The sequence below is a fragment of the Lipotes vexillifer genome, unplaced genomic scaffold (assembly GCF_000442215.2).
Source record: "Lipotes vexillifer unplaced genomic scaffold, Lipotes_vexillifer_v1.1 scaffold1007, whole genome shotgun sequence".
Classification (NCBI taxonomy): Eukaryota; Metazoa; Chordata; class Mammalia; order Artiodactyla; family Lipotidae; genus Lipotes; species Lipotes vexillifer.
The window spans coordinates 196,533-219,184 of record NW_006782358.1 but is presented as its reverse complement, the minus strand read 5'-3'; the positions used below and the strand labels follow the sequence as shown (position 1 = coordinate 219,184).

Sequence of the window (22,652 nt, the reverse complement as noted above, 5' to 3'; positions counted from 1 at the left end):
ATCATCAAATAGTTTCTCAGGAAAGACATTTCCAAAATAAGTAGGTTGGTATCTGTTAATAAAATGTATGCCAGCACCTCTTGCCTTTTTGACTGGACCTACAGAAAAATCCTCAGATACTCATTATTTCACATGTTCTTTTAATAGGAACTTCACGTTGGAGTCTACATTTGAACTCCTTATCTTTTCACAATTATTATGTATATTATTACAGATCAGACATATAGGTTACCAAGTTGATTTAATTGTGGTGAGCAGCATAAGCATAAGTTCAAATTCTGTACCTTAGATTATTCATCAGTGACATGGAGATAATAATAGCTCTACCTTATGGTTTTGTTGTGAGAATTTTTTTAAAAAGTATTTAGCACAGAGGCTGGGGCTTAGGAAGTACTAAATAGTAGAATAATCTATTCCTTTTGCAAATTAGGAAACTTGACTAGTTTTTTTTTTTTTTTTTTTTTTTTTTTGCGGTACGCGGGCCTCTCACCGTTGTGGCCTCTCCCGTTGCGGAGCACAGTCTCTGGACGCGCAGGCTCAGCGGCCATGGCTCACGGGCCCAGCCGCTCCGCGGCATGTGGGATCTTCCCACACCGGGGTACGAACCCGTGTCCCCTGCATCGGCAAGCGGACTCTCAACCACTGCGCCACCAGGGAAGCCCTTGACTAGTATTTTTATCGATCTCTGAGAAGTGAAGTATAGAGATACAGCCAAACGAATGCATTGTGAAATGGGATTTATCTAATTTTATTCTTTCTTTTTAGTGAAATCATGTTAATTTACTAACCAGAAGGATAATGCTATACATTTGATAAACTTTTCCCACTTAAGAGACTAAGAATAATATTCAAATACCTTAAAGAGTTTATTTTGAATCTGTTCTTGGCTTTTATGTGTTTTGGAAAAGCTCTTAGGGGAACAAGTATACCCCCTCCTGCTCCCCTTAGAATCACTGGTAATAAATATGGCTGAGAAGCTTAGACCTACCACTTTCAGTTTCTTGGGTATTCATTATTCAGCAAATATATATAAATGTCTACTGGGTGCTCGGCACTGTGCTAGGTTCTTTGAATAAAAGGGAGAATAACAAATATGGTGCCTGTCCCCGTGGAGCTTTCAGTTAATGGGAAAGGCTAATAAACAGGCAGTGTGATAAGTGGAGAAAGTACAAGGTGCTATGAGAATATATAGTAGAAGCACCTAACTTGGGTTTAGCGGGTTAAGTTTTCCTGGAAAAAAATGGTATTATTTATATTCTATTTTTTTACACATTTTCAGTGAAGAATCAGTAGGGCTTAGCAGTCGAAGAAGGTAGAAGGGGTTAAGAAAGGGAGTGTACCAGGCAGCGAAAACAACATACCTAAGACTCTGGAGGAGAGATTGACAGATTGAGGAATTAAATGCAGTTTGGTCAAGCTGGTACGTATTGAGAAATGAGACTGACAGGTAGGCAGGAGGCGAGTCGTGAAGGACCTAAAAGGTCTTGTTATTAAATTTGGACTTTGGTCTGAGGGTATTGGGTAGCCATAAAGAGAATTAGATAGAGAACTAATTTGATTAGGTTAGTATTTACAAAGCTTACTTTTGCTGGAGACTAGATTGAAGGGAGACAAGTCTAAGGCAAGGACACAACTCTCAAAAGTCCACAGCTGAGGAGAGATGATGGGTAGTGGAGATGAGAAATAAAAGGACTTGAAAGATAATTAGAAGATAGAATTTAGTTGGGTATGGGGGTTGAGGGAAAGGGATGGGTCAGTTATCCCTTTCTGATATTTTCTTCCTGGCAAATCAGGATTTCCAAAATTAGGTTTTAAAATGTACTGCTGGCAGCAGATAGTACTAGTCTCTAATTCCACTGTGTTGAGCCTTTCACTGTAACACAGTCCATGGAGCCCGATGCTAACTAAAAATCTGATCCAAAAAAGGCTGAGAGGGCATGGCAAGCAGAGGGAAGAAGATAGCTGTTAAGGGCACTACTATTTTACATGGTATGGGATACCTTCTGATTGTTTGGAAAGCTCCTCTGCTTTGCATTTAAGGAACAATGTGACACTGGGGAAAAAAGGACAGAATCACAAGTGGTGCAGATGTGTTATGCAGCCAGAATAACATTATGAAATGTAAGAATAACATTAATTGTAATAAGCAGTCTGATATTTTAGTCGGTGTCACTTCAGAAATACAGATACAGGTGATGATAACAGAAAAAGAATTAGACAAATGTATCCTGAAATGGTAAGGAAACATATGTGATTAAAAGTCAGAGGAGTAATAGATGTCATATCTGAGTCAGTTCTCCATCATGCTAATTGTTAATGCAGACCTTTCTAAAATGTTTCAGATAACCAGTTTCAGTTTTCTTTATCAAGTCTTTGAAAATACTGAGGTACTAACAAGGAAAAGAATTGAGTAACTAGAACAGTCATATCTTTCTATTTATTGTTTTCTGGGGTACTGAAGTCTGAATAAGAGAGGGAGTTGTGGAAGGGGAGTAGTTGCTGCCTTTATTACATAAATAATTTCCAGTTCATCTTTTTTATTTAGTTTAGGGAATTACTTGTTTAGTTATAATTGGGGTAAATCAGCATTACGCATTTGTTTCGATATTCTTTTTTTTTTTTTTTTCTGGCAGTAAAGAAAGATTTTAATAACTACTGTAGTAGGGAAGAGAATATAGTGTAAACTGAGCTCGTTTTTCCCAAAACAAAAGGCAGGAGACTTTTTAAATGTTGTGGTTTTGTCAACTAAAAATATATATTCACAACCTAAAAGTTTAGAGATTCGGCAGGAAGTTTTAGGACGTCAAGCCCAGAAGGCAGCATGTCAAGTAACCCTTAGAGAACTGCTCCAAGGAGGTGATGTGGGGAGCTAGGATAAATAGGAGTTTTGCAACAAAGGGCAGGTAGTGTGAACATCAAAAGATTATTGTTAATTAAAGAAAACCAGATATCTCAAGTTAAGGAATTTAGCACTTTGCCAGTAACATTTACAGTAACATCTCAAAAGACTGAAATACTCAAATAGAGTGCTCTGCTTAATACTTCTGTAAGTGAACATTAGATTGAGAATCGTTTTGGTTTCTCTTTGTTGAAAGTCACTGAGAATGTCACTGGGCCTTTGGATTATCAGTTGGAATATCAAGAATATTAATTGTAACTCTATAGCTTTTAGAATATGTTAGAAAGTTGGTTTCATATAGTTACGTGAACCCTAGCACAGGTCCAATAAACTCTTTGGAAGTTACTCTTCTAACTATATCTTATTTACTAGTGTGCTTTCTTATAGATGACTTTTAGAAAAAGCTGAGTGGGTAAGTAAAATAGGTAATTTTTAATATTTCTAATATATTTATTGGATAGATGAAGATCTGGTTAATTAATATATTGTGCCTCTACTGAGCGCTTGGTAACATTCTTCAATACTCCAAATTAGGAAGACAGTAGTGTAACTAATTTGAATTAATTATATTTGGAAACTGTATTAATTGGCCTTTTGACATGGTTGATCACAAAGATACCATGTGTTATCTTTGTACTCAAGTCCATGAGAATGACTTCTTTTGGAATTAGATTGGGCAGGCAGCCATTAAATGGACCATTGTTTTTCTCCCACGCTTAGCTGCACGCTGTTTCCCCACCGCCTCCCCTTCAACTCTAATACAGTGATAGTAAAACTTGGCCTAGTTGCCTTTTTTATAAACCTCTTAAAATGAGAATTGCACTGTTTCTTATCAAGTGGGAATAACAGAAATTTTCTTTAAGAACAATAACAGCAGCAACAAAAACCCTGAATTTTCTTTTGAAATGTCGAACCTCAAGGCATCTGTGATTTTTAGATATACTTCTCTTAAGGAGCCTGATAAACACTAATATTTCAGAGATTCTTATGTTCTAGTGTGAGTTATAATTCTAGAAATGTCACCTAAATGGAATCATTCTTCAAAATTTGGCTTACAAAAATAAGCCAAATTTTGGTTTCCAGGAAGATATTGACACATTATTTATAATATTATGTCTTTGGTTCTTCCTCTAAAATCTGTTTGCAAAAAGACCACTAGTTTTCTTAAGTGAAAACAATTTTAATGCTGTGTTACATTCTCACATCACTACTTTTAAGTGGGTCAGCTTCACAGAACTCTGTCACCACATTGATTCTCTTCTGACGCTGGGATATTGGCCTTTACTCAGAGGGTTAGGGAATCTGGGAAGCCCAGGGAAAATTACATTAAAAAAATTCATAAAGTCAGATGTTACTTCCTTTTGATCTGGTTCTGATCAGCGAAGAATGAAGCTTGAAACATTTCACTAAAATAAAGACTGTTAAAGTCACTTATGACTGTGTGTGAAGTGACATAAATCAGATTTTATAATTATAATGCATATATAGTTACTGTTGCTGGAAATTTAGAGTACTTGAGTTTCAAATTTTCATTTGTGCTGCTTAAGTAGGGGAAGATACTTTTGGGGAGCTGCCTATAAGTTGAGGGGGCTTCCCTCCACCTATTTAGGGCCATTGAACAAAAGTGGGAAAAGAAACCCATTGAATAATTATTGTTAAGGAAAGAACAATGGAAATTGTTCAGTGAACTGGTTTCGATTATCCACTACATGCAAGGCACTCTGCTAGTTAAAGGTGGTGGAGAATACAAAAGTATAGGATAAGAATTCTGCTTTCTAATTCCTTTCCAGTTCATTGCAGAGGCTCTGACATTTTAAAAATTAAGAATAAGAACCCAATTATATTCAGTAATTACAACAAATAAGTATTTTTTTTTGTGTGGTATGCGGGCCTCTCACTGCTGCGGCCTCTCCCGTTGTGGAGCGCAGGCTCTGGACGCTCAGGCTCAGCGGCCATGGCTCACGGGCCCAGCCGCTCCGCGGCATGTGGGATCCTCCCGGACTGGGGCACGAACCCGTGTCCCCTGCATTGGCAGGCGGACTCTCAACCACTGCGCCACCAGGGAAGCCCCAAATAAGTATTTCTTAATGTGTTCAGAAAGAGGGTGAATTTTAAGAGAAAAAATTGACACAGAGCCACAGAGATCAATAGAATGACAGAAAGGAGGAAGCAGGTGCCACAGAAGCAGAGAGGGCGACTTAGACATAGGAGTATTCCTCCCATTGGATTGCCTCTAAAGGTGATGAAGGCAGTTTTATATTTTCAGCTGTAGGCACAAATGCATTTCTAAGTACTTGTTCCATATAGGATATATATAAATCATGACTTAATATAGATACGTTGATTGATTTCTGGTTATTCTTCTTGAGTTGGTGGGGAGAGAGCATATTTCTCCAAACTAGACTATTAAGTCCACAAGGGCAGGGATGTTTGTCTCTCTTGTTTACTATGGTATTCCAGGTTCCTAGAGCAGTTTCTGACGTGTTGCATAGCCTCTTAGAACTTAAGTTTTAGAAATATGGGCTTCCGTAAATGGTAGTCTTAAGTCTGGTAGTCACCTGTCAACTCTGATGCTTAGGCTCTTGTTACATTATAAAGAGATCAGGTAGAGAAAACATTAAAAATGATTCTTAGATTTTGAGCCTGGAGGTCTGGGAAGAGGCTAGGGCTTTAACAGAAATAGGAACTATAGGGAAAGTAACAGATTTAAAAGGGAGTATGATAAATTAGGTTTTAGAAATACTGAGTGAGGTGCCAAACTTGGTCTAGCTAACTGGCCATGTGGGTGAGTGGTTAGGCTCAGGGAATCCTTTACATAGAGATGACAGTTGAAGCCACACTTTAGGTCAGACTGACAGTAATAATGATGACCACCATTTGTTGAACTCTTACTATATGCCAGTCACTGCGCTTTATATATTAATTTCATTTCATCCTGATATCAACCTTATTAAATGGATGCTTCTGTTTCCAATTTCATAGTTGAGAACACTGAGGTTTAGCAATGTAAGATGTCTTTCCAGGGTCACATAGCTGGTAAGTGGTAGAACTAGGTTTTGAATCTAGATTCGTCTTACTCCTAAGTTATTAGCTGGTACCAAGTCATAGGGAGATGTACAGGCAAATGAAGACTGAACAAAGACTATTAACATATTTTCTAGGAATCATTGGCAACCTTCAAATAAACTCTTATTTGAGTTCTGATGTAGGGACAAGAGTGTAGATTGGGAGGAGTTAAGGAATAAATGGAGAATTTTATAAAAATGGAAGTGGTAAATTAAGACAATAGTTTTCAAGAAGTTTGGAGGAAAACAAGAGATAAGACAGTAAGGTCACTTTGTAGGACCAAGAGAATTTGGAAGTTTTGTTATGGTTTTTATCTTGCTTTAAGATTTCATACATGCATGCATGTATCCATTTATTTCAACAAATATTTATTGAGTGCCTATTCTGTGCCAGATAGAGTGGGGAGATCTCTTGGGGAACAACACAAGGCTCTTGCTGTTATGGAGCTTAATTTTTTTTGGTTTGTTTTTAAAGAAGATGTTGGGGGTAGGAGTTTATTAATTTATTTTTGGCTGTGTTAGGTCTTCGTTTCTGTGCGAGGGCTTTCTCTAGTTGTGGCAAGCGGGGGCCGCTCCTCATTGCGGTATGCGGGCCTCTCACTATGGCGGCCTCTCCTGTTGCAGAGCACAGGCTCCAGACGCGCAGGCTCAGCAGTTGTGGCTCACGGGCCTAGTTGCTCCGCGGCATGTGGGATCCTCCCAGACCAGGGCTCGAACCCATGTCCCCTGCACCAGCAGGCAGATTCTCAACCACTGCGCCACCAGGGAAGCCTGGAGCTTAATTTTAATGGAGATGGGGGTGGGTATCAAGAAACACATCAATCAGTCAATCAGAAAAACGTCAACATGGATAAATGCTATACAAAGAATTAAAAGTGAAGTATAACATGTAAGAGTGTGTCTGCATGGAAGTTCTAGATTGTATGTTGGAAAAGTCCTATTTTAGAGATGTTCTCTGAGAATCTGAAAGGTAAGAAGACAGACAATAAGCAAGAAGAGAATTCCAGGGAGTGAGAATAGATAGTTCCAAGGCCTTAAGGTGGAAATAACCTTGACATTGGTTGGAGGCCAGTGAGCAAAGGGAAAGTGCTATGAGATCAGAGAGGTAGGCAGGATTCAGATCTTGTGGGGCTTTGTAAATTGGAGTAAAGAGTATGGTTGTTTATTTTAAATGAAACCAGGAAGTTGACATTAGAAGAGCTTTAAGCAGAGAATTATGTGTTATCTAATTTACGTCTTAAAAGGAGCACCTTGGTTGTTGTGTAGACAATCCATTAATGGGAGGTGGACACAGGTAAAAGCAGACCAGTTAATAGGTTTTTGCTCTTCTTCACTCAAGAGATAATGGTGGTCTGGACTGCAGATCTGGTAGTCATAGAGTACGGAGGACCGATTAGGTTTGGGGTGTGTGTCAGGGGAGGATTTAACAGGATCTGCTGATGGTTTAAGTCAAAGAGTGGAATCACAGTAACTTCTGGATTTGGAGCTTGAACAACTGGGTGAATGAATGGGCAACATGAGAGTGAGACCTGAGCATGATTACAGATTGAAATGAAGGATCCATTGGAAGGAACAATATTGAAGTTTCCAAAGGAAGTAATTCATGATGTAGCAAGGTACCAAAAGATATTGGCACACAAGAGGGAACTGATTGCGTTAGCCTTAAAAACCAGAGGAAAGATTTCAAGATGAAAAGCAAGTAAGTTGCAAAGCAAATAATGAGTGACCTTATCTTTATTAAAATGTAGACCTATTAGTATATTCAGTTATGAACAACTGCATACTAATTGTTTTGTGTTCCTCATATTAACTTTCTAATTTAAATACTTTATGTTTATCATTGTATAACCTATTACTTTGTGTGTGTGTGTGTGTGTGTGTATTTTTTTTTTTTTGCAGGTTGTAAGTTCTACAAATGGAGAATTAAACACAGATGATCCTACTGCAGGACGTTCAAATGCACCTATCACAGCCCCTACGGAAGTAGAAGTGATGGATGAAACCAAGTATGTATTGGTTTTGCCTGATTTAGACTAGACTATTTGCCTGATTTAGTGACTTTTTTTTCTTAAACTGTGCATGTTTGAGATTTATAGTCATTACAGTTATTTAAGGAAATTTTTTTCAAGGAATAGATGCATGCAAAACAAGTGGTATATTATTTTAATCACTAAGTTTAAAATAGAGCTATTTCAGTAGATGTTTTAATAATGTTTTTAAAAATAGTTATTTAAGAACTATGCTCAAATTCTTATTTAGAGTTAACAGCATATTTTTATTTTTAGGAATGTTGATGCATGAAAGTTATTGCTATACTATAGATGCTCATTTTTTCTGTAAACATAAGAATGAATAACTGAATTTTGTAGTATGCTGCATGTATTAATATTAGTTTTAAGTTACTTTTTTTTGTTAAAGTAAATTATAATAATTCTGCTTGGAAAAAAATTAAGCTTGAAAAACAATGTGATAATTTCAATGTGGGCAGTTTCTGATGATCTCTCTTTCTCTCTCTCTCTTTTTCCTTGTATTTTTTTTTTGTGTTTAGCTGCCAGAAAGTGTTGAACATGTGGTGAGTTCTCAAGTGTAGGCAGGCAGAAATAGCTCCGTTGACTGTAATTTCAAAGATTTAGCACCATTTTGTGTTTTTTAAAAACAAACTTTTCAACATAGAAATTATAATTGGTAAAAGTTGTCCAAAAGTATTTGATGTCATTTACATTAGCTCTGAAAAGCAAGAAATAATTGAGGAGCTCTTTTGCCTGCTGCAACTTTTTTGCTTCAAGTGACATAGATTTGGGGGCACTTTTTTATTGAGTAGATGATACACCAACCTTGCTTGCGCTTATGTATTTGTTTTGTAACACAAGGCTTTATTTGCTATTTTAAATAGAAAGGCAAGTTTTTGAGTTAAGCTTTCTTTTTTTTCCTGTTAGTAATTGTTAAATACCCATAGCAATAGTATCACTAAACCAGTATTTCACTTACGAATTATATTGCCATTGAATACACATGGTATACATTGATAAATTTCATGATAAACTGTAGTGAGAGTGTTATGAAAAATCCTCATCTAAATAGTTCCTGCTAATTACAGATATTATGAAAGATAATATTCTTATCTGTTGCAATAATGTTGAATTTAAACTATTTTCTTGCCCTTGCCTTTAGTTATAATGCTGTGTTTAAAATGCTTCGCTCAATTTCAGGACAAATTTTGAGTCAGCCTTGGAGTGAATAAAGACAGTTGTTTAAATTAGTAAATTTTGGAACATTTACTCATCTCCTCATATCCAAAGGGAACCTTACATAAGTGCTCATTTGCTGGCTGCAAGATGAGGAAACTTTTGTGGATATTTCTTTTTAAAGAGTAATGATCAAATGTCCATTTTAACCAGTTTGACTGTGGAATTTATTCATGGTCAGTATGACTTAGTTTGGTGGATTTCAGGATATAATTAGTCAGCTACGTACTTTTGTATTTTTATGTCAGAAATAAAAGCAACAGTATATATATGCTTGTGCAATCCTAAGCACAGTTATAAAGGTGGGTGGCATGTGGCAGATAAGAATGCACATGGCCTTTGCAATTAAACATAGGTTGTAGAATCCTACTTCTGCCACTGTTTGTTTCCTTCTTCAAGCTTCTTTCTTTTCCTGTAAAATGAGGCTAATAATAGCTGCCTCATAGGTTGTTGAGAAAATTAAATGTACAGGTATTTTGTCTGGCACATGGCAAGTGCTCAGTTGCCATTATCACCTCTATCGGTTTCTCCGCTTCCGGCTGCCAGTGACCTCTCATCTGTGCTCTTCCCAGGCTTGTGCCTCTTCCGTCAGCGTTCTGTATTTTTACCTTCACACAACTCTTCACTGAAATTGACTCTTCTGTGTTCGCATCCTCCGAGAGACCTGCTTTCCACCAAATCTATTACATTTTTCCATGTATTCATTCAACAGTTACACTGCTTGGATTTCAGAAATATCTGATACTGTCCTTGCCCTTAAGTAGATCATACTCCAGTGGGGGTAATTGCAGTTGTTTTAGCATTTATCAATGTATGATAAATACTATGAAAAAGGTATGAAAAATCCGTTAGAGCTTGTAAAGAAAATGAGTGTTTACTGACAGGATGATCAGAGAATGCTTTTTGGAGGGGGCTTTGAAGAATGAGTAGTAATTTATTTAGCTGAGATGGGCGTGAGTGTGTGTATTTATGGTTTGGGTTTTTATCTGTAGGTGTTGGAAGATGAGAAAAAGGAAAATGGTGGGAAGGCTCTTCGTGAAGTGAGGTTCTCTTCTGCATAGAGCATCAAGTCTAGATCACTGGGCAAGGCACCAGGCCCTTCATGCCTTTCCTGGTCTGGCTCCTGCCTGTCTTTCCCAGCCTCATTTTCCATTCTGAAGTCTATGTTCCATCAGTTCCTTAAGTCGGCCATTGATATGTTATTCTCTTTATCTATCTCTCACTTCTTGAAACTTCTTGGATTTCTTAAAAACAAGGTCTTTTTTATCTTAAGATCCCCAAGACCTCAACAAATTATTACTAAATAATTGACTACATAATGTATTGTATCCATACAATGGACTATCAGTTAACAATTATAAAAAATGAAATTGAAAACATGATGCTAAGTGACACAAGCCAAACATAAAAGGCCACGTATTATATGATCCATTTACATGAAATGTCCAGAATAAGCAAATATATAGAGACAGAAAATAGACAGTGATTGCCTCCGGCAGCTTTGAGGAAGATGGGAGTGACTGCTGATAGGTTATATGGTTTCTTTATGGAGTGAAGAAAATGTTTTGAACTTAAGTAGCGGTGAGGGCTGCAAAACTCTTTGAATATATTAAAAACCACTGAATTGTACACTTTAAAAAGGTGAATTTAATGATGTGTGAATTATATCTGAATAAAGCAGTTATTTAGAAAAATGGATAGCAATCCATGATTTCAGTGAAGCTTTATTCCAGATGGGTTACAGAAATCCTCAGAACTCCTCTAACTCTTCACTAGTTAAAAAACTCTTTTAAAACACACAACATTTTGTCTTGTCTTTAATCAGGGTTATTCTGACATTCCTACAGGCTTATTATTGCATTCCTTATATCCTCTTAGTCTGTGATTAAGAAACGTGAGCATGATTTCTTTTTCTAAATTGCATCTAATGCTTCTCTTCTCTCTTCCACCATTTTATGGGTAGCTAGAGACCTGCTTAGAATTCTTTTTCAGAATTTGTTTCCTACTTCCTTCTTTTCTTCTTACCTCTGATTGGCAGAGACCCCACTCACCCCATCTCATTACTAGAATGTATTCTCCAACGGGTATTTTAGAGTCTCATGTTTCCTAGAATAGTACCTCATGGGGTAAATGTATGATTTCCAAGTGATGGAAAATAGTCTCTTCCCCCAAGAAAAAGTGGCTCCTTCATTAGTAATGAGATTTTGCCTTACCTTTTTTTATTGTAGCGGAGAATTTTTTTTTTAAGGCAGGTGATACAAATGATAGCAGCCTCATCATTTCTTCCAAGAATTTAGGAGAACAAGGCTTCCTTTAAGTTTAGTTATTGAGTTTTTAAGTATTGTGAAGTCATCTTTTTTCCTTTGTTTCTCTGTTTCTCTTTTTTTCCCCCTTTCCATCATTTACTGAACAGTTATTGTGTGTTTGGTAATATGCTGATTATGAAGATAAGTCAAGGCCCTTTCGTTCCATTAGAGAAGATAGTAAGTACACCAGTGACTTTTACATAGTGGTTCTCACCCTGGCTTTGTATCACAATCATCTGGGGAGTTTTAAAAATATGCCGGTACTTAAGTTGTACTTTCTGAGTGGTAGGGTCTGGTTACCAGTATTTTTTTTTTTTTTTTTTGTGGTACGCGGGCCTCTCACTGCTGTGGCCTCTCCCACTACGGAGCACAGGCTCCGCGCAGGCTCATCGGCCATGGCTCACAGGCCCAGCCGCTCCGCGGCACGTGGGATCTTCCCGGACCGGGGCACAAATCCGTGTCCCCTGCATCGGCAGGCGGACTCTCAACCACTTGCGCCACCAGGGAAGCCCACCAGTATTTTTAAAATGCCTTTAAGCCAATTCTAAGGAGCAACCAGGATTGAGAATCACTGGTCTAAAGCAAGGTATTATAGGATTAGCAGTATGGAGTTCAGAGACTGGAGTATGCACTTCTAGCTGAAGATCAGGAAGTCTTCGTGGGTAAGGATACATTTGCAGTAGTTCTCAAAGATGAGTATGATTTGGCAAGGGAATGTGGGTCAGAGAGAAGAAGAGGTTGAGCGACAATGTGGAGCAAGGAAAGAATGGGTTACTTTGAGTAGTAACCCGTGCACATAGAGAGTGTGAATATATTAATGGGAACTGAGATAGGCTAAGTGCCCAGTCTCCAAGGGCCTTTAGTAGCACGGTAAAATATAAATAAATTGGACATGATCTTTCTTAGCACAAGAAAGCATGCTGTGGGTTTTAAGCCAAGAAATGGTATAATCAGATTGAATCTTAAGAAAATTAATTCAGCAACAGTTTGAGACTTATGTTGCTTCCTGGGTTTCCTCAGATTGCAGAAAATCTCCATTCCCTCCTTCCCTCCCTCCCTTCCTCCCCGCTTTCCTTCCTTCCTCCTAAAGTACAGACTGCCTGGTAAGGAAGGCTGATGGAGAATGAGACTGAGAGGAGAGTAGAAATAGGTTGGAACCAAATTTTAAAAGCTGTGTGGACTTAATGCCTCAGACAGTGGAGAACCATTGCTGAGATTTAAGAGGAAAAGGGCATGGCCATATTATGATGGGGGAAGTTTGGATGGCAGATTGGAGAGAGGAGGGTCTTACGCTAGAAGTCAGTTAAAAGGCTCTTAGCCGTGGTGGAGGCAAGAAGTTATGAACTAAGCCAGCATGAGAGGGTGGGGGAGATTTTAAGAGTCATTTCAGACTTGAGGAACTAATTGCACATGGATGGAGAGGAAGAAATTGAAGGTGAGGATGGGTCTGCAGGTTCTTAGTTAGAGTAGTTACATGGTCTTCCTCTCTGATCTAAACTAACTTGCCTAACCAAACAGTTTCTTATTTTTATAATCGAGAGACCTAGAGAAATGAAATTACATTTCAAGTATAAGTTTTAAAAGGAAGAATCCTTTGTCAATGAACTAAAGTTTAGATGTCATGAAAGATATTTTCTATATACTCATCAACCAGACGAGGAGAGGCTAGGTTCTGGAGTCCTAAGTGTGTGGGGTCTGGCAGGTACCAACAGTCCCTCAACCAGAGGATGAGCCAGTGAGTCATTGTAGGGACAGATAAGAACTTCAGATCCAATAAACCCACACAATATGGTCACCTTATTTTTGATAAAGGAGGCAAGGATGTACAATGGAGAAAAGACAGCCTCTTCAGTAAGTGGTGCTGGGAAAACTGGACAGCTACATGTAAAAGAATGAAATTAGAACACTCCCTAACACCATACACAAAAATAAACTCAAAATGGATTAAAGACCTAAATGTAAGCCCAGACACTATCAAACTCTTAGAGGAAAACATAGGCAGAACACCCTATGACATAAATCACAGCAAGATCCTTTTTGACCCACCTCTTAGAGAAATGGAAATAAAAACAAAAATTTAAAAATGGGATCTAATGAAACTTAAAAGCTTTTGCACAGCAGAAGAAACCATAAACAAGACCAAAAGACAACCCTCAGAATGGGAGAAAATATTTGCAAATGAAGCAACTGACAAAGGATTAATCTCCAAAATTTACAAGCAGCTCATGCAGCTCAACATCAAAAAAACAAACAACCCAATCCAAAAATGAGCAGAAAATCTAAATAGACATTTCTCCAAAGAAGATAAACCAATTGCCAGCAAACACATGAAACGATGCTCAACATCACTAATCATTAGAGAAATGCAAATCAGTACTACAATGAGGTATCGCCTCACACCAGTCAGAATGGCCATCATCAAAAATCTACAAACAATAAATGCTAGAGAGGGTGTGGAGAAAAGGGAACCCTCTGGCACTGTTGGTGGGAATGTACATTGATACAGCCACTATGGAGAACAGTATGGAGGTTCCTTAAAAACTAAAAATAGAACAACCCAGCAATCCCACTACTGGGCATATACCCTGAGAAAACCATAATTCAAAAAGAGTCATGTACCACAATGTTCATTGCAGCTCTATTTACAATAGCCAGGACATGGAAGCAACCTAAGTGTCCATTGATAGATGAATGGATGAAAAAAATGTGGCACATATATATAATGGACTCTTACTCAGCCATAAAAAGAAACGAAATTGAGTTATTTGTAGTGAGGTGGATAGACCTAGAGACTGTCATACAGAGTGAAGTAAGTCAGAAAGAGAAAAACAAATACCGTATGCTAACACATATATATGGAATCTTAAAAAAAAGAAAATGGTTCTAAAGAACCTAGGGGCAGGGCAGGAATAAAGATGCAGACATAGAGAATGGGAGAATGAACTTGAGGACACGCGGAGGGGGAAGGGTAAGCTGGGACAAAGCGAGAGACTAGCATGGACTTACATATACTACCAAATGTAAAATAGATAGCTAGTGGGAAGCAGGGAGATCAGCTCGGTGCTTTGTGACCACCTAGAGGGGTGGGATAGGGAGGGTGGGAGGGAGATGCAAGAGGGAGGAGATATGGGGATATATGTATATGTATAGTTGATTCACTTCGTTATAAAGCAGAAACTTACACACCATTGGAAAGCAATTATACTGCAGTAAAAATGTTAAAAAAAAAAAGAATGTAAAATCAAGAAGAAACTTTATTTTAAATTAAAAAAAAAAACAAAAACTTCAGATCCAGACAGAGGAACATGCTTCAGTTTCTGGGTAGACTTTTGAGAAGAAAGTATATGACATAAATCCAGGAAGACAAGCCATATTCTCCAAGAAGAAAAGGGCAGTCAGTAATGGGAAATGGTGGTGTGATGTCAATAGGAAAACCTTGGCTATTATCATCTGTGTTTTCTACAGAGTTTAGGACATTGACCCATTATGATTTCTTGTTTCCTACCTAAACAGTATTTCAGGCAACAGCCTTAATGTTCATCAGAAGCAGAACTTAACATTTATTCCCAAATGATTTAAGACTAGAGATGTGGCTCCAAAGCTTCTAGGGTAGCCACCAAAATGATCAGGTCAGAAGCATGAACCTGACTTGGTGAGGGCATATTGGTCACTGTAACCACACAAGGAATAATCAAGAAAGAGCCAAGAAAAAGAGAATCATTGACAAGAACATGATTTAAATATCTGGTCAGCTTATTCTTTCCCCAAGGTAGTTGTCAATAGCCTAGATCTGAGGAGACTCCACATGAGGTATGAACTAGTGGATAAGAAAATGTAGCCACTGAGCAGCAAGGAGAGAAAATATCCTTGAAAATTGTAAAGGTGTGAGTTATTTTCTAAGACCAGATAATTTAATTTATTGATAAAATAACTTGCTCACGTCATCTGTGAAAACTTCCCTATGTGCTGATTCTTGGAATCTGTGCTGTTATTTGCAGTTATTGTTTCCAATACCACCCGCCCCCCAACTGTACCAAGTTAAAATTACATGGTTTCTTTTTATGCATTTGCCTGCTCTCGTGTGAACTGATGACATGGTGTCCACTCAGTATCTCCAGTGGTCAGCTCATTGCATCCAGGACGAGGCCTCATATTTGAAATGGAGATGCAAGAGGGTGACCTGGCAGTTGGATCTAGAAAGCAGTGCTTCTTGCGATTCAGTCCTTTAATAATTTGGTGCAAATCATCTCTCTCCAGAAAAGCTTCCACGAGCACTAAAATCTGTATTTTGTAAGGTTTCACTAGGGTCTGTGGCCCAAGGGTAAGAACTTTAGCTTTAGAACATGCTTTAGAATTTTGACCAGGTTCTTACTCGAGAAGTTAGTTGCATTTATGAGGCAAATCATTCATTAATTCAATAGGTATAAAACGAGTATCAATTTTGTGCCCATTTGTGGGATGTGTTTGTGAGCAAGACCTTAGGAAACTTACATTCTATGTGGAGGTAGATAATAAGTAAATAAATAAAATAAATTCAGATTCGTACTATGTACTGAGAGGAAAATAGCACGGTCGTGTGTCAGAGTGGCCACATGCGAGAAACTGTTTTAGACTGAGTGCCCAGGGCAATTGAGATGAGACCTAATTCATTAATCACTAAGACTATAAATCAGCTGTTTTGATAATGACTTTTAAGAAGTGAGCCACAAGGTTAATATCAATTTCCTTCTTAACTGCTGTAAGTATATCATATTTTGAGAGCATCTCTGTTCTCTGTACTTGGATGCATTCATATCGCATAAAGTAATGCTGTCCTCTGGTGGTAGTCAGTTTAATAGCATGCCAGCTCTACTTAGGCAAATGGCAAATCTATTTCAAGGGTGTACTCTCTTCTGTGGGATTTATTTCTTAAAAATAGATGTCTTTTTTAGATTGCTTTTGATTTTAAAAGGTCTCTACAATTATAATGCATTTGAAGATCTTATTTAATCTTAAATAAATGCTTGGAGTAGTTTTCTGTGTTCAACAATACTTACACAATGGAAGAAAAGATTACCTAGGAAATAGGAAGCACTCAACTCTCAGAACTGAAAGCAGATTAAGGGTAAAAAATAAATCAGACAAAGTGAAGTGCTAATTCAAGTGTGGTAAAGCTGAGACTTGAATTTGTTCATCAAAACATCTATTATATTCAATTCCCCATTCCAAAAGGCTTATGTATACCTTACAACACTTTATTAGTAGAAAACTTTTTAAAAGAATATACTTTGGAATTTGAAAAGACAAATGACATTATTTAGGAACAGTGAACATCGTTAATAAAACTTTATATGTATTAAACAGTAAAGTTCCATTGATATATGACCATATTCTTAAACTTAATATTCTAATTATTTGGTCTTTCTTTTAAATACCAATTTTTTAATATTTTGTTTTATACAATATGGACATTTTCTAACTCTTTTCTAAGTTTTTAATTGAAAGGTTCTTTTTAGAATAATGATTTTTATCTCCTAGTAGTGTTTTGTTTTGCTTTTTTATTTTAGAAAATATATATAACAGATTTGAGAAAGTATTAGGTACCTAACAGAAAAATTTGACTTCTCTAAGTCTAGGAAAAATGTATTGTGCCTAGAGTCTTCTTTTACAGTGGTGTCTCTTTTTAAGGCCCTTGATTGGGTAATTTATTTCCATTCTTTCTGGTAGTTACCTCAATAAGAGTAAAACCCGTCAAGATTGATAACGGCACATATTTCTAGTTGAATCTTTATCAGCTGATATATACAATTTTGAATTATTCACATTCCATGGTCTAGTCATTATGTACTGCGTGAATGCAATTTAAAAATGCAATTGTGTAATTTGGTTTTGAATGCCCCATAGTGATTTCATAATTATGGCATAAATCACAATAAATGGTCTGAAATTATTTTTGACTAAAGATAATGTGAGTGGAGAGAGTATGTAATTTAACTGGACAGTGTGGATTTTTGTTTACATTTATTTCACAGAAATAATGATATCTAGCCTTTATTTCATCTTCCATGATCTTTTGTTGGATAGGACACCTGAAGCTCCATGATCTCTTTTATTTTATGCTTAGCTTGAAAATGTTGAGTGAATATTGTTTTATGAAGGTGGGCTGGTAAGAATTAAAGGAACATCTTTGTAAGGACTTCAGTGGGGAAAAAAAAAAAGGAGTCTCTCTATATATGGTACCTGTCATCTTGATATTCTGATAGATTGACTTTCTTTTAGGTATGGAAGGGGAAAATGGCCGGACCTTTATTTGAAGGAATGCTAGACTTTTAGAATATATATACATGTGTGTGTATTTGTTTTGTTAGTTGCTGATCAGTGATTTTCATTTAACTTTCAGTTCATACCAACCTCAGCATTGCTCTACATGTGTTACATCTTCTCATGACTAGGAGAATTTATTGTGAGAAAAACTAGTTCTCTCAGGGATCATGTCTACGTTTTTTCCACCTAGGAGTAAAAACCATATATTTCTTAAATAGACTACAAAAACTGAATCAGTTTTCAATTGCAAAACTGAGTCACCTTGATTATGCTCTTTTAAATGTTAAGCATATTTTAACCTTAATTAAAATAACTTATGATAAGCTTGACCTTCTTTAACCTCTGAAGAATTAAAAGTGCCAATCTTAGCATTCTTATTCTATTTAATGTATTTCTCTCTTCCACTTCGTAAATATGATGGAAAATGTTTGTTGAAGAGTGTTTTGGGGATTTATCTTTTTAGTTTTGGAATCTAAACTAATTCTTAATGAAAATAAAATCCCCAAATTAGGCTCATTATTGCCTTTCTAACAATGACTTCAACAATCATATATGAATAACCAGGAAAAAAGGGAACAAATACATAAGATGAACTTTATATAACAGCATGCCATTGCCAGAAATTAGTATCTAAAATAGAATGTGATGGGTCAGTTGGGGTTCAGAACTTTATGGCTTTTTAGTTAGTCTTCGTGCAGAGCCTTTTCAGTTTAGTGGCTCCTTTTAATGCTGCATAGAATGTCTTGCTATTCTAAAAAGGCACACTGATGAAAATGATAGTAACAACTCTGCCATCGTTTCACTAATATATATGCTTCATTGGTATGTTCACTGTTTATGTTGCACTAGCCCGTGGCTTTCTATGGCATTTAAGTTAATATGATAGATTCAGCCTTACTTTGCAACATTTTAGTATTTTTATAATAAAAGGGGTATTTCCCTCCATCTGCAGGTGCTGCTGCTTTTTCAAACGAAGGAAAAGGAAAACCATACAGCGCCACAAATGACTCTGGACACAGACAGATCATGGGGAGTTACTTACATGTTCATCTGCTGTCTTGTGATTAAAATCATCTCTGTAGTGACCACATATATTTTCAAGAACTCACTGTTAGAAACAAAAATGTCATACTTTCATACTTCATTTTGTGGTTGTCTTACATTCGTATTTTTTTCTAATTTAACTTTTATGGAAGCTTTAAAGTTTTGTCAAAACATGAGTGCTTTGCCCATCATTGAGTGGAATGGACCAATGAGGTGGTATTGATGAATTACAGTTCTGTAGAACATTGTTCAGAAGCTCTCCTCCTGTTGTAGAAAGCAGTACAGTATCTTAAATGTCAACCAGTTATATACCTAATCTGATTTTTATAACTTCTGTAAGAGAATAATCAAAGAGGAATTTTCTCCCCAGTGGATAATGCAACAGAGAAGACAGTTGCCCAAATATTTAAAAGAAGTTATCCCTTGAGAAGATCATTATCTGCGTGACATCTGCATTGATTTCACTGTTACTGTCGGTACTGCTATTCATGAGTCATATTAGCATTCTCTCTGTGAAATCATGGTACAGTTACTGCCCAGAGGTACTGAGGAAAAAGCTCTGTGGGTCTGGCAGATGGTAGTGGTAAAATGAATCACAAGTAGTGTGGTAAATATGAGCTCTGCTTTTGTTGCACCACTAAGTGAAGTACCGTGTTGTCGAAGTGGCAAAAGCGCTTATTTTTTAAAAATGCAAAATATTTGTATAATGTAACTTTATGCTTCCAGATAATAATGTATGTTAGGCAGCAAGAAATGAATACTTTGAGAAATGAGATATGTTGGAGTTTTTTGAAAAATACACTAAGGAGAAGGAATAAATGTGAATCTCACCGCATCATATGAGGCTGAAGTCTAAGGAGATCCCACTGAAACCTGCTGCTGAACGATTACATTCACCTTAAGCAGAAAACTTTGGATGTGCCACACAATGGTGTCTGTTTATTAATTATTTGCCCTTTGATTTAAAAAAAAGACCCTCAGCAATAAAAACGGGGTCACTCTATTGCTCTCTGCGCACATTAGTCTCTTGTATTCAACTTTGCTGGTTCTCTGGAATTTTCCTACTTTTTAGCATAATTGCGATGATTGAAAACTCTTTTGGAGAGGATGGGTCAGGTGCTTTGTCCCCATAGTCTTTTGAAGTGCCTGCATATGAACAAAGTAATGGTTCTGTAAAAAAAGGAAACCCATTCCACTTTTCAGGTATGCTTTGTTTTAAGCCATGAAGACACAGGTATACTTTTGTCACATTCTACTAGCCAGAATTTGCAAGGAGAGTTAAGACAAAAAGACTGGCTAGAAAGATAATTATGTTGCTCAAATCTCACATTCACGTTTCGTTTATGAGCTTGTTGCTTACTCCTTCCACTCAGCCCCTTCTTGTTGTCTTTAAGTGTGTGCCTCCAGGCATGCTTATTTATTTTTATTGTCTCAAGGTAACATTTAAAATATGTAATTAAAGTAAATAAATCTACATTTTTGACATTATTGCATTTACAGGAATTTAACTGTACTTTGTAATTTATTTTTCTTATTAGCCAAAAGTTCAGTGCATTGTTTTTGATGAATTAGGCACCCATATGAATACCGCAAATCAGGACATTATCATTGTTGCTCTGAATCTATGAATGATCTTTATAAGTTCTTGATTTTAAAGACCTACACTCAGCCTAGAAAACACTTGTTGTATAATTTGGTCAACAGTTTCCATTTTATCTATTTGTATACTGTCATGATGTCTTAAACTACAGGAGTTACATACTGAGTTTTTATTTTTGTTTGCTTTGAGCAAGGTAGATGGATGTTTTCGCCATTATAATGTGAAACCACTTCTTTCTTTACAGTATTTGACCAAATTTGTGTGTCTATGATATTTGTAAATACATGCGATATCTGTATTTCTTATCATAAGCCTGTTTAGTTTTATTCTCAGTAGGGTTTTTGGACTGTACAGTGTTTATATGATCTGAACTCCTTATACATAAGAAGGTGTGTATATTAATCCAATTATGGACTTAAAATATTTTAAAACTATAAATACCCTTATTTGCTGCAAAGACCAGTGTGTAGACATTTGCTTTTTAGCAATATTTTTAAGTGCTCCATTTTAATGCCAAGGAATAAGTCTTTTGGCAACACAAACTGGTCAATAATAGGTAATGCAGGTATGTTCAGGTTAAGCCAACAATGTTTTGCATTTTTATGCTTCTTTTCTGTCAACACTAATGAAGTCAACATTGCCTGAATGTCTGAATAATGAAACACATCCCTGTTTAAAAGTATGTAACTGAAAAAGAAATAAAAAATAAAGGTAGTTTTTTTAAACTTGCTCTTTCCCCTTTCCTCTAATATGGGTAAAATAATGCCACTTACTAACTGAAGACAGGAATTTTAAAAATTCAGTTTATTTAATTTACTAAATGTGAAAAGCAGAGCTAAAGGAATATTCGTTTGTGTTTTTTGATTTTGTTTTGCTTTGTTGGAACCCTGTTGTAAAGAGTACATACCTGGAAGTATCTAAGCTTTCTTTAATGAAAGTTAAAAAAAATTTTTTTATACTTCTCTGAACTCCTTAATAGAGCAATTAATTAGAACTAATGCCACTAATAAACCGAGGGAAACAAGCTGAATCATTTCATTCCTTTTCAAAAATGAAGTCATATTATGATGTTCACAGAAATGAAATATTATTAAATCCAATTTTAAGTGAATGACTTTAATATCATTCCAGATAAAGAGCATATATCTGTGACAGTATCTCACAGTTCATCATTGTGCTAGGTGCTTTAAGGTGCTCTGCTTACTGAAAGATGCCAAAGGTAAGATAAGTCAAAGCAGCACACACTAAGCCCATGTGTGTCCATTAAGCACCACCATTCAGAAAGAATAAGATATGGAGATGAAGCATAACAGGTTAAGCATGGGTTAAAAGGCCCTGTCTAGAAATATCTGACCTAAGATTAGGGTTCAATCTGAATGACTGTATAGTTGCATTAGCACCCGTTGCTTTTGCAAGTGACAGAAACTTAACATGGCTTCAGCAATAGGCATGCACATTGTTACATTTAACTGAAAAGTCCAGTGATAGGAGTAGCTTCAGGCATGCTTGATCCTGGTGCAAAGTTCAGGAGTCTGTTTTTCTCTGTATCTCTCAGTTTTGCTTCCTACCCTGCTGTTTTCATTGTCAGGGAGATTCTTCATGTGTGATGGTAAAGTGACCACCCAGCAGCTTCAGACTTCTGCCATAATCTCAGCCAAAACAAAGGACAGTTTCTCTCGACAGTTCCAACAAAATCCTAAGACTGACATTTATTCCTTCATTGGTTCACATGCCCACCCTCGAGCCAACTACTGTGACCCAGGGAATGTTGTTCTTCCATCTTCAGAGGACACACTGAACTGAGAAATAAGGTAGAAGGGGGTGTTCCCCAAAAGGAAATGAGGATATTGTTACCAGAAGGAGAGTGAATGGATTCTGCGCAGGCAATCTAGATATCTTCAGTCATGGTGAGAAAAACAAAATAGAGTATAAAGGCAAACTTAATTGTTTTAAATTAGAAAACATTGTTATTACTGAGACTTTTTTATTAATGTGAATATATTATTGGAAATCACTAATATAGTGGATGAATACATTTGAAAAATGTTTTGGACTCAGGTAAAAACAGAGGTCATAAGTACCCTATTTGATGTGCTTTTGTTTAGTTTTAAAGGTTTTTCTGATAGAATTGGATTAGTAGAGTTAAAAGCTAACCTTTCTTCTAGAGAGAAATAAATTGAATTATAAAGC

At 36.7% G+C, this 22,652-nt stretch overlaps 1 protein-coding gene across 6 annotated transcripts in view; it reads left to right on the top strand.

Annotated features, from left to right (window-relative positions):
• CSNK1G3 (casein kinase 1 gamma 3) overlaps positions 1–21,453 on the top strand; it is a 129,110-nt gene extending 107,657 nt beyond the window's left edge. For 4 of the 6 annotated variants that reach the window (XM_007455249.1, XM_007455248.1, XM_007455244.1 and 1 more), the window contains 3 exons: positions 7,864–7,970; positions 8,513–8,536; positions 18,771–21,453. In XM_007455249.1, coding sequence (XP_007455311.1) covers positions 7,864–7,970; positions 8,513–8,536; positions 18,771–18,825 — 186 coding nt within the window. In that variant the 3' untranslated portion in view covers positions 18,826–21,453. The remainder of the gene's footprint in view (positions 1–7,863; positions 7,971–8,512; positions 8,537–18,770) is intronic. The other 2 variants (XM_007455247.1, XM_007455245.1) reach the window with 2 other exon arrangements.
• The last annotated feature ends 1,199 nt before the right edge of the window (positions 21,454–22,652 follow it).